This window comes from Tasmannia lanceolata, unplaced genomic scaffold (assembly GCF_043159265.1).
Source record: "Tasmannia lanceolata isolate RefF3 unplaced genomic scaffold, GAP_Taslan_0.1 ptg000018l, whole genome shotgun sequence".
NCBI lineage: Eukaryota > Viridiplantae > Streptophyta > Magnoliopsida > Canellales > Winteraceae > Tasmannia > Tasmannia lanceolata.
The window spans coordinates 4,694,500-4,707,349 of NW_027518695.1; the positions used below are offsets into that span (position 1 = coordinate 4,694,500).

Genomic DNA, 12,850 nt, shown 5'->3' on the forward strand with positions numbered 1-12,850 from the left:
GCTAGAGAGAGATGGTGTTAAATAGCCAGTTGTTTTCCGTTCCAAACTTCTTGTATTTTTTTAAGGAAGGGAGATCTCTTCTGCTAATAGTGGGTGACAATAGCCGTTGTTGCTTGCAGCAGAAGGTTCTTCTCTAATAAACAATCTCTCATTACAATTTTTAAATTAGGGTTTTACAAGACTCTTGCTTGTGGAGAATTCCACTTTCTTCGACGCAACCGATCGAATTTTCCTTTCTGGGTTTGTTGGCAAATCATTTATTTAGATTTCTTTCGTTTGATTGGGGTTAGCGGCTAAGGATTTCTGCTTCTTTTTCTTCTCTTTCTTGAGTTTTTTGTTTTAGGGTTTCCCTTTTTTTTTAATTATTACGGAAAGCCGTGTGAGAAAAAAAGGGTAATTTGTTCGTTTTCTGTGAGAAGAATTCGGGTTGTTGATGCGGATATCTTTCCGGGTTTCGACGAATTAGGGTTTTATTGAATATATCTTTGTTGGGTTTGGGTGAATTGAGTTTTAATTCAAGATATTTGGTGGGCCTGAGAGGGTCAGGGTTTCGCAGCGGAATTAGGGTTAGGGTTTTATTTCTGATATCTTTGTGGGTTTGTGTCTCCATTGACGGTTTCTTTAGGGTTCTTTTGGCACGAGTTCACCTAAATCAGATTGTGTAAGGTGCTGCTATTTTAATTGGTAAATTTCATTGGTTATATCTGAATTTTGGCCCTGAAATTAAGCTGGATTTTTTCCTGGAATCGATGGTTGTGGAATTTTAATTTTGGGTTTTGATTTTTAGGGTTCCTTTGTGGGGATTTTGATTTGGAGATAGGATGAGTTCGATTGTTACGGAGGATTACGTTCCAGGAAGGAAGTTAGTGGTTCATGTTGCCGAAAATGGGCACACATTCGAGCTTGACTGCGACGAATCAACGCCTGTTGAGGCAGTTCAAAGATTCATAGAGTCTTTATCTGGTATTCATTTGAATGACCAGCTTCTTCTATGTTTGGATATGAAACTAGAGCCTCAAAGGCCTTTATCAGCCTATAAACTCCCTTGTGACAGTCGCGAGGTGTTCCTTTACAATCGCACTAGATTGCACCAGGACTCCCCACTACCTCCCCAAGAACAAGTTGAAATTTCCGAAATTGTCAATCCTCCATTGCCACCCTCTTCTCAAAACTCGCATCCATTGGATGATGCATCAGACCCAGCTCTCAAGGCATTGCCTTCTTATGAGCGGCAATTTCGTTACCATTTCCAACGTGGGCGTGCTATTTATGGGTCTACCAAGATGAAATTCGACGTTTGCGAGAGGTTTTTGAGAGAGCAAAGGGTGCAAGAGAGGGCATTGGAGACTGCAAAGGGTAATATGGAACATTTCTATAGGATGATACATCAAACATACATGGATTTTATGAAGTGTTTTTCGCAGCAGCATCGGTATCATTCGGACCTTTTAGCGAATTTTGGAAGGGATATGGAGAAACTGAGGTCCTGCAAGCTTCATCCGGCTCTACAAACGGAATCACGTAGATGCTTACTGGATTTTGTGAAGGTAGAGAATTTGAAGAAATGGGTGGAGAATTGTGGCAGCTCTCATAGGCAGTTTGAGGTGAAAGTTTCTCGACTCAAGACAATGTTTCCAGAACTGAAGCGCAGGGTTGAAGATCTTTTTTCTAGTAAGGCCACTGCCAGTATTAGGGATATCGAGCTTATGATTAAAGACTACCAGCGCTATCTCAATGAGCAAAAGAGTATAATGCAGTCTTTGAGGTTGTTGTTGTTTTTTCTTTTTTTATTTTCATTGAAGAGAGATTTCATGGACTGAGTATTTTCGAGCTTTATTAGCCCTCTTGTTTTCTACAATGTAGTTGATATATCATTTAGCACTCTTCATAATTAACTAGATTTTAAACCATGAATTATATTGGAGATAATTCCCTAAGAAGATGTGAAATCCTATTTATTTTCTTCAATTGCATAAGAGTGCTGGAAAGTTGTCCATGTTGCTTCTCTTTTGGTGTCCTTTTCGTTTATCTTGTGGATGCTTTTTCTAATAATATCTGTTAACATGGAAGAATTGGTCAAGGTATGAATTTGTGAGTTTCTGATTTTTCTTGCCTTTACAGTGCTTATCTTTTCATTTTTTTGGGAGTTAATTTAGATTCTTGCTTCATAATTACAGTTTTCATAATTTGTTTGAATCATAGAAAATTGATGGGTTAAACATCAATAAAAGCAGAATATTCATAAGAAACATTTGATATCAGCCCTACATATCCATTCAACAGCTAACAAGGACATCTTTATCTTATATCTTTCTGCACAAGACATGACGCTTTGTACGAAATCTTGATTTATGCACCTTTATTTCTAATGAAATGTTATTTTTATATTGATTTTTGTTAAATTTTTTTCTTCTGTCAACATTGTGTGCACAACTACATTTGTGTGGATGGTATCATTGTGAAGGCCTGTTTGTCTGATATCTCATGTTTGTCTTTGACGAGGAAACTCTTTTTTTTTTTTTTGAAATATTTGACGAGGAAACTCTTGTACATGCATAAGTTGTTTCATAGCTACATGTAGAGGCGGATAAAATCTGGATGGTTGAAAAATAGTTGATTCCGAAAAATTCTTTGCTAATGTTACAGTGCCAAATGGTAATGTTGTTGTATCTTATGATACTGCGATTGCGTCATTAATTCTTACATGAATATACCATCTTCTATAAAAGGTAATTATAAAAAGAATCCTTAATGCAAATCTAAAATTTTCAGTTGTCTCTATAACCAGCTTAACATCTCTACTCCATTGCCATTCCAAAAAAAAAAAAAGAAAAAAAAGAAAAAGAAAAAAAGAAGGAATCTCTGTTCATTACTAGAATGTTGAAGTATATCTTCAGAATGTTATTTTTCTCTCTTTTCCCTGTCCTCTCCTTCACATCATAATTACGTGGTATTTTTATCTCTTTTCCCTCTCCTCTCTCCTTCACATCATAATTATAGAATGTAGAAGCATATCTTCTGAATGTTAGAAAATACCACGTAGCGGTCTCTCTCTCTCATTATATCTGATTTTTCCATGGTATTAGAGCGGATGATCGATCAAGACTGAAGCTAAGGGTCAAGTTCTGCCATCTAAAAGACGTATTTAATCTATCTTCAATCATTCTTTGTCTTCTCTTCATTCTATTCTTTCTATACCATTTTTCATCCTTCGAAAATCCCCACATATTGCTTCTGGCATATCCTTAAAATCAGATCCCCCTCTTTTCATCTCTTAAAACCCCATTTCCCTTACTTCAATTGAAAATTCCTCTCTTTTGGAGTGTTCTAGCCTCTATCTGATTATTTTAAAGTTTCCTTTTAGGGTTTCATTTCTTTCTTTCTCTCAATCTTCTTCTATTGCTAAATGCTAACGTCCATCTCAATTAAGTTTAGGTGCAAGTTGGCATATCACTTAGTTGAAAGACTTTTAAAACATTAAGTTAAAGCCTACTAAAGTTAGGTGCAAGTCTAGTAATCCCAGTTTACCTACCAAAAAAAAAGTTACGTGCAAGTTAGCACCATCCCCACATATTTTTCATTAAAATCCCACAAAAAAATAGGTTCTTCCTTCTTCCTCCATTCGAACCCTAAAAACCCATTCTCATCTCTTTCAAACCATAACTGTTCTCTCTCAAAATTACTTACCCTTCTCCTCTTTCATCCAATCTTCACTTTTCCCTTATTGCATTCTTTCTTTTCAAAACTTTCACCTCTTCACTATACTTTCCAATGGATTCATTTCTGTCCCTCCATTCAAACTTACGACTACTCCCGCTACAATCTTTCCCCACTTGGTGATAATAAAACTCACCACTGTTAAGTACCTCATGTGGAAAGGACAAATACTTCCGATTGCCCATGTACAGGGCATCCTGGATCATTTGAAGGTCCTTTGATCAAACTCGGGGAATATGTAAAAGCAGGGGGTGGAGAGAGTACTCTTTAAGAGACCAAGACATATCATTGGGAGGAAAACCCTGATTATTGAGTATGGCATATTAGGGTTCAAAGAAAAAAGAAAGAAAGTGTTAGCGAAAAAAAAGAGGAAGCGTTAGCCAATGTCGTAGATATTAAAATGGCATGGAATCTATAGAGGTGTCTTGAACTCATTTGTGTAATAGTCAGAAGCCCGTAGCATGCAACTTTCTTCATGGGCCAACATCTACCTCATCTTATTGTGCAATACCTCCAGCCATTTGAGTTAGTACATTCAGACGATTGGAAACATTCATATTGAGTTAGTACATTCAGATGATTGGAAACTTGCTCCCTCTAGATTTCTATTTTGGTTCACGTTATTATGTTATATTTGTTGATGATTTTTTTTGTTAAACTTGGCGAACACACTACATGACTACACGTCATTTTTATTCATGTAATAAAATTAGTTATTATTTTCCATTTGAGTTAGTACATTCAGATGACTGGGAAGTGGGAACCTACTTTCTCTATATCACTTTTTTGGTTCAGGTTATTATGCTATGTTCGTTGATGATTTTTTTTTTGGTTTTTAATCATTAAAAAACATGACTTTGCCCAGTTTACATGGATATTTTAAAAAACTAGATGTTCTCTCTATCTTTTCTCAGTTTTATTCGTGTGTCACAACACGCCATGACACACTTATCAAACACATGAGAAGCGATGGCAGTGGCAAGTACACCCTTCAATAGCTTCAGAGATTTTTGCCACTCATGGTACTATGGTATTTGCTTGTAGTTTTCTTGTCGTCACTTGTCCTCCCCAAATGGTGTTTCTAAGCACAAGCACCAACTAATCATAAAATCTGTCCTATCTATGGTGTTTCACTCAGGTGCTCCCAAACAAATTTGAACTAAGGCCTTTCACACCGTGGCGCACATCAATAATCTTCTATCATCATCTGTTTTGAGTCATCATACACCCACACATTCTTCTTGGATGTGAGTCGGATTACTCACATCTTCTTTCATTGGCATGATATGCTAACATTCATGTGTCTGCCACTGATCGCATTTCCCCTAGCTCGACCTGCATGTGCGTCGCACACATTAGTCCCCAACGTGATCAATACTTGCCAGTGGATACCGGCCCTCAGCTATCCGAGCTCAGATCACACTGGAACTGTATAATAGGGGCTGTGTACCTATTTAGACACCCGGTTGATCAAGTCAAGCACTCCACTCAAGGCTGTAGCCAAACTTACGTGAGAGGGGCGTGACGATCCTGTGAGCTGCTTTCAGTCGAACTTACGTGAGAGGGGCGTGACTACTTACTGGTTGAGTCGTCCACGTCGCATCCAGCTGGTGTGCAGCAGGCGTTGGTGTTCATTTGTATAGCGCCAGGGATTCTCAAAAAAAAAAATTTGTATAGCGCCAGGTTTCTCCAAGACATCTGCACAACAACCACATTCCATCCTTCAAATTGTAGACTGTAATTCCATCTTATGCATATCTGGTTTTAATTTATAAGTGAAAGACTGGATTTGATTTCCTGAATCGTAAATTTAGAATCTAAAAGTATGCTTCCACTTCAGAAGCAAGAAACAAGTTGGATTGGCTATATCACATGTCAATAATCTAAGTAGATTGGCTTTGGGTTTATGCTGTAAGAAATGGACCACAGAATTGCACATTCCTTCATATTGAAAGCCTGATCCCTCCAACTCCCTTTTGTACATTATCTGCTCACATCTTTGAAAAATGTACACCATATATGTAGAGTCTTACTTTTCACTCATTTTATCCTTTTTACGCTCTTCCCTTACACGTGTATCTGTGCTTGTGCAGTAAAGATGTCAACACCGTGAAGAAACTCGTTGATGATTGTTTGAGCTGCCAGTTATCTGTCTCTCTTCGTCCTCATGATGCTGTCTCAGCTCTCGGACCCATGTACGATGTACATGACAAGAATCACCTACCCAAGATGGAGGCCTGTGATCGTGCAATTTCCAAACTCCTCGACTTTTGCAAGGTTAAAAAGAATGAGATGAATCTCTTTGTTCATAATTTTATGCAAAAAGTAGCATATGTTCAGTCTATGGTCAGAGACTTTCGTTTACAGTTTCCAGCTTTCAAGGAGGCAATGGCACGCCAAGATGATATCTTTGCAGATTTAAAATTGGTTCGCGGTATTGGTCCTGCGTATAGGGCTTGCTTTGCAGAAGTTGTAAGAAGGAAGGCTTCTATGAAACTCTACATGGGCCTGGCTGGACAGTTGGCAGAAAGGCTTGCATCCAAGAGGGAGGTTGAGGTTAGAAGACGGGAGGAGTTCTTAAAAGCACAGAGCATTTACATACCTCATGATGTATTGTCATCTATGGGCTTGTTTGATTCTCCCAATCACTGTGACGTTAATATTGCTCCTTTTGACTCTAACTTGCTCGAGATCGATTTTGTAGATCTAGATTGTTATGCACCTCAGTCTTTGTTATGTATACCTTATGAAGGCGAAAAACATGCACTGTCCAAGAGTTTGCTTTCCATGTCTAGTGATAGCTCTCATTTGGCTGAAGCTGATCAAAATTCGGCAGGCACTCCTGAGAAGTGCGACTTCGAGGAACTTCCTGAGGATTGTGAGTCGGTAACCATTGCTGGAACAAGCAAGTTGGAGGTTGAGAATGCACAGCTAAAAGCTGAACTTGCTTCCGCTATAGCCCGGATTTGTTCTCTTGATCCTGAAATTGAATATGGCTCGTTAGATGACAGTAATCTAGATAATTTAATGAAGACGACAGCAAAGAAGACAGCTGAAGCCTTGCAATTGAAGGATGAGTATGGAAAACATCTGCAGTCCATGCTAAAGATGAAGCAAATGCAGTGCTTGTCATATGAAAAACGCATTGAAGAGCTAGAGCAGAGATTGTCAGATCAATATTTACAAGGGCAAAAACTTTCAGTTGGTAAGGATGTCTCTGAGTGCACCCTTTCGAAGACTGATGACTACAAGTCAGAAATTTCTGGTGACGGAGAAGCTCATATGCCTTGCATTTCGTCAGAGCTGATGGATGAGGTTTCTTGTACATCAGCACTATTAGATCCAAAAGTTGAGCAGTTTTCTGGGCAATCTTTAAAACCTTGTGAAGGTGTGGATGAAAATATGACAGAGTTCTCAGGCATGCCAAATCAGCAGGTGGGGGATTCTGTACATACATCTATGGATACATCGATGCTCGATCCGCGTCGAGATGAACTGCAAGTAGGTGATAAAGGCGGGGTGGAGAAAATGGCGGTGCAGATGGGGTCTGCATTGACAAACAGCTCTGCTGCTGATAGTATCACAGAGCCTTTGAACATGTCATCTTCTGGAGCTGTTGTGGAACCTTTTTCAACCTCTAAAGCAAAGGATGATCTCGTGTTGGAACTTCAATGTGCACTTGCAGACAAATCAAACCAGTTCGATGAAACTGAAAACAAACTCAAAGCCGCTATGGAGGAGGTAGCCACCCTTAGGATAGAATTGGAAATGAGCCGTAAGCTCCTTGATGAATCACAGGTATTTTTGTTAACATAATGTGTTTGCTGTTTTAGTACTCCAAAGATCCAATATGTGCAATGTTAACTGTTTTTTATTTTTCATGTTTCTGCCAAAACTGCATGGATACAATTTTTAATCATATTCTGAAATCATTATCTCCTACTGAAATTGCATTAGTGCTTAGGTGTCAGGACCGATGTGGTACTTGTAGTATGAAGTCAACTCAAGATGTTATTGCTTATTAGCATCATTAAAATATCAGTTTAATGCAGGAATTAACATGTTCTACCATTATATAGAAATCACACCTACATAATGTAGAGATTCAAGCCCAGGCAAAACCATCGAACACTTGAAGAAAACAACAATATGATGGAGAGAACGAGTGTTAGGTGCTATTTTCAATTTGAAAACCACTAGCAAAGCAAAGTATAACTTGCACAGTTCGTTTTATTGGGGTTGGCAGACTCCCCAACCTTTCCCTTCTCCATGTGCATCGGGGGAATCATGCATGGGAGCTTTTCGTCCATGGTGTCATCACTCCAAGATGAGGCATTGGAATTACCTTTGCGGCTAATATGAACGCCGCCTAAAATCACCTTGTAGTCATCTAACAGAATTATTGTCAGGTTGATGGTGACCATCTATCTTCTGATCTTTACCTCCAAGCCTTTGTCCACCCTGCTGATCGTTTTGGCATCTTAGTTCACTGCCTTACGAATGTAGTCTCCTTTTGAAGCCGAAGGCCTATCTTTTTGGCTTCTTCGATATGAAGTTGTGAGTTGCACATGTGTCTACTGAGGCCCGTGTGGCCTTCTCATAGATGTATGCAGTACACAGCCGTGAACATCAACTCCCTGTTCAAGGGTTTAGCCATCATCACTTGCCCCATGGCCGCATTGAGTCTCAAGGTACCAACCTGTAATTCCTCTTCGACTTCACTAGATGTCGCACTCTCCTTGTGTCCGACCTTGATTGCACTAAGGTCCCTACTTTGGGGGGTTCCTTTCCCAATGGCCTTCGTCTTATATGAAGCAAAAGCAACCCATTTCTTCTCATAAGACTTGGGCTTGCTATTGTTCCATGGCCTTTTCCTTTTTCTTTATGGCTGAACTTCTCGTCTCCCTCAGCTTTCTCATCGCAGGTCTATGGCTTCTTGAAAGACTCATTCCTTCATGTGAACTCTGCCATTCTCTTCCCTATAGCCAAGGCTGAAGCCAAATCCTACGTGGCACGCTGTTATTATTAGCATGCCACTTTTTCTTGTGAGTCTTGGTATAAATGCTGGAGTAGCATCTTTAAGAGCTGGGCGGTGAGGGATAAAAGAAGTGCAAGATGGGTATCTCCCTTTCTCAAATGCCAGTAGCTTATTCAGGAGCCCAGGCAAAATGGAGCTGGGGATTTTTTTAGAAATGATAATGGAGAAATTTTGCAGGTGTTTTCCGGCCCATTCAAATCGAAGATGCAACTGAGGCAGGAAGCTTTCATCTTCTCATGGGTCTGTCTATTTTCAATCAAGAGCCGAATTGGTTTTTTATTTTTTATTTTATGGAAGGAGATTTGTTTTACATTCAAGAGATGGGGAATAGGTTGTTTTGATGGAAGGAGATTGTTGAACATGCTATTAATGACATTAACCATGTTAGCAGAGGGATTGATGTTTATATTTTTGGTTCATATAAAACTAATAACTTAGGGGATACACTTGTTAAGAGGATGTACATAGGGGGGGGGATCTCTGTTCCTGATATAATTTCGTGTTCTTTTGATATGGTTATTGCCTGGAGAAAAGATATGCATTCTCCAGACACAATATAATCAATTAGTGCATACCCATGAAGACCTCTAAAAAGTGCAACATGCAAGAACCACTCCCTTAGCCTATGAAGCACGGGTGCGGGTGCGACACGACACGGGTACGTGGGTACGTGATTTTCCAAAAAACTTGGGTGCGGGTGCGTTGAATATAATAATATTTTTTATTAAAAAAAATTTTTAAAAATAGGAAAGCAATCAAATAACCATAACATCACCATTCACCAAAATGGAAAAAAGGGCTTTTATAATTTAAACCCCCCCGCAAAAAAAATGTTATTGGCAGCCCTCCTCTTTTTTTTTTGTTTTTTGTTTTAAAACACTTAAAAACGTGTCGGGTGCGTCGGGGTGCGCACCCCAAGCGCACCCGACACGCACCCGACCTTCAAAATTTAAAAAAAAAAGGTTTTTGAATCGGGTGCGCACCCGACACGCACCCGGGACGCACCCGAGCGCACCCGTGTCGGATACGCACCCGATACGGGTACGCGGGCCATTTTGAAGCACCCGTGCTTCATAGCCCTTAGCTACCTCTATTAGAAATGACCTGAAGCACCCCATTGGCCCATACCTAACATAATTGATGATTTGATTTTCTTTTAGCTTCCTTAGTGTCCCCTTCCCCCCTCCCTCCTTGTAATAGGCTTCTAAAGCCAAATGTGTCATGTATATGCCTGCTTTTCCTTTGTTTTCATTGGCTTACTAGATTCCTAAACCACATGTTACAACATAAATGGTCATTAAAAATGTGTTATGTGCTTTGCAACTCTGTATTGGTTTTCTTCCATGGTAATGTTAATTGAGAACTGTTCATTACACAAACAGGTAATTCTTTAGTACTTTTTGCCTTTGACAGTTTCCATGATTCAATCTATTGGGCACACAAGCATGTGCGCACACGCACACATGTACACACCTGTATCCATAATCTGATGTATTTTTCTCTATAAAACAGATGAACTGTGCACATTTAGAGAACTGTCTGCACGAAGCAAGAGAAGAAGCCCATACTAATCTTTGTGCTGCTGACCGGAGGGCCTCCGAGTACAGTGCCCTACGTTCCTCTGCCGTAAAAATGCGTGGCCTCTTTGAAAGACTTCGCAGCTGCATTACTGCTTCGGGTGGAGTGGCTGCTTTTGCCGAATCATTACGCTCTTTAGCTGTTTCTTTGGCCAGGTATGTTGCCGAGTTGAAATAATTACGCCAATCATGTCAATCTCATCTTATAAAGACATCTCTCTGTCGGGAAATTGGACAAATGGTTTTAATGTCAGCTTCGTTTTCACTTGGCTGTGTTAAAGTTGTCTTGTAGGAAATACTTTCATTCAATTGGAAGTGATTCCATATCATTTCTTTTCTTTAGTAAGGACTTTCTTATGCATTTTGTACAACTAAAGTTTGCATGTTATTCATTATTGATGTTTTTGTGGTTTTCTTATTTCAGTCCTGTTAACGAGAATGAGGATGATAGTACTGCGGAGTTCCGAACATGCATCAGGGTCCTCGCGGACAAAGTGGGTTTCTTGTCTCGCCAGCGCTCCGAGCTGTTAGAAAGGTGTTCAAGGATTGATGCTGCTCAAGGTCATCTTGTCAAAGAACTAGAAGAGAAGAAAGAGCTCGTTAAAAGCTTATATGCAAAGCATCAGCTTGAGAAACAGGTTAATGATGTGATTTTTTAAAAACTTTTCCCTGAAATTTCAACTTTTTTGGGAAGAGCCTATATAAATTACTTCTATACAACAAACTGAAACTGAAATACCAAAATTTCGGATTTCGGTTGGGACCGAAACTGAAACCGAAATCACCAAAATCCGAAATTTCAGCCGGTCCCGTCCGAAATTTCAGGAAAACATGATGTTTTAAGGTTCTTTTTTTTTACGTAATTTCGGCCAAAATTACTGAAATTTTGGTAGAAACTACCGAAATTTCAGTACATTAATGAAAGTTGCTTCTTTTTTTTGCCGAAACCAAAACCGAAATTTAAATCCTTGTATACAACCTATTTTTATATCTCACTCTACTTGTGATTCTCCAACTGACTGACAATTTCTCAACAGGTAAACAAGGAGAAGATCTCGTTTGGTCGTTTTGAGGTCCACGAGCTGGCCGCTTTCGTTCTCAATTCTGCTGGGGATTATGAAGCAATCAACCGGAATTGTTCAAACTATTACCTATCTACAGAGTCAGTTGCGTTATTTGTGGATAATCTCCCTACCAGACCTAGTTACATAATTGGGCAGATTGTACATATAGAGCGAAAGACGGTGAGGCCCCCCGCATCTGTCCGAACTGAGCATGGAGATCAAGCCAATCCTACGAGTTCTGATCCTGCAAAACGGTTGGCTCTGGGATCACGGTCCGCGTGGAATCCTTATGATCTACCCATTGGTTGTGAATACTTCATAGTAACTGTTGCAATGCTACCTGACACCATTCATTCCCCTCCTTCCTGATCCTGCTGCGACAGAAGAAACTAACTGTTCATATATATATAAATAGAGTTTGGTGGATTTCTCTTTGTACAGATGATCATCATTTCCTCTGCTTCTTTAGGATTTCTCTTTGTACAGCTGATTATCATTTCCTGCTTCTTTTGTATAGACTTCCTTATGGATTTGAAATGTGAATATTCTTCTTCTGATCTTTGATGGTTTATGTGGGCAACAACCCATCACTCTCTCCATGAATACTTCTCCTTTTTTTTAACCAATCCATTGCAGTGCTTGAATGAGCATTCCATGTGTATACTGCAAAAACAAATGGTTTAGCACTTTAGCTTTTCTGGGCCAAAACCCTAAATTAGGCTTCATGGATCGAGGCCTTGAATAATCTGATCTAGATGTTTTCAACAACATTTGCCTGGGCTTGTGATCAGTTTTCAGATTAACTGATCTGATCATGTAAAAATGGTACAAAGCGTGCCCAAACGGTGACTGTTACAAAGGAGTGTAACAGCTAGTTTCGTTGTTTTGCTGGAAAGATGGGTGCATTCTGGTAATTAGGCGCGTACCCAAATGAAGAAAAGGAATTTTTTAGGGAAATGTTATCAGCACTGCTGTATTTTGATGAGGGCACTCCTCACTTTAAAAGTAAGGTATGGCCCGCACCATACTAGGATGATCCAAACCGTCCATTAGATGGTTCACATCTTAAATAGGTGGTGCCCCAAAAATTATTTCCATAGGTCGATCCTAACCCTCCGATCTATAGAGGGTTATGATGAACTCTCTAACCTTCAGATCGAAGTTCAGATCAGAGGGTGGTTAGGATCAACCTATGGAAATGATTTTTGGGACCTCCAGATGTGTCTAATCAGTCGATTTTTACACTACATAATCTTTAAATTTAGAGATGTCTTCAGTGCTGGACCTGGACCTACATGGGTCTCTCTGTGATGGTCCATCATAGGAACGGTCACGATCACCACGCACGTATGCCACGTGTGAACAGTGCCAGGATCGTTTTCGTTCCAGACAATGTAGTCTTAAGAAAGTTGGACCCACCGGTAAGTAAAAGAAAAAAATGATGTTTTTTCCGC

The 12,850-nt window shown here is 39.6% G+C and overlaps 1 protein-coding gene across 2 annotated transcripts; it reads left to right on the forward strand.

Annotated features, from left to right (window-relative positions):
* LOC143849725 (autophagy-like protein) lies at positions 1-11,955 on the forward strand. Of its 2 annotated transcripts, XM_077358889.1 has the most exons (6): positions 1-684; positions 788-1,765; positions 5,811-7,515; positions 10,268-10,488; positions 10,757-10,970; positions 11,370-11,955. In XM_077358889.1, exons 2-6 carry the CDS (start codon positions 822-824, stop codon positions 11,763-11,765), a joined length of 3,480 nt encoding a protein of 1,159 aa, XP_077215004.1. In that variant the 5' UTR covers positions 1-684; positions 788-821; the 3' UTR covers positions 11,766-11,955. The 2 variants fall into 2 exon arrangements, with proteins under 2 accessions (XP_077215004.1, XP_077215003.1); XM_077358888.1 differs by having other exon boundaries at positions 1-1,765.
* The last annotated feature ends 895 nt before the right edge of the window (positions 11,956-12,850 follow it).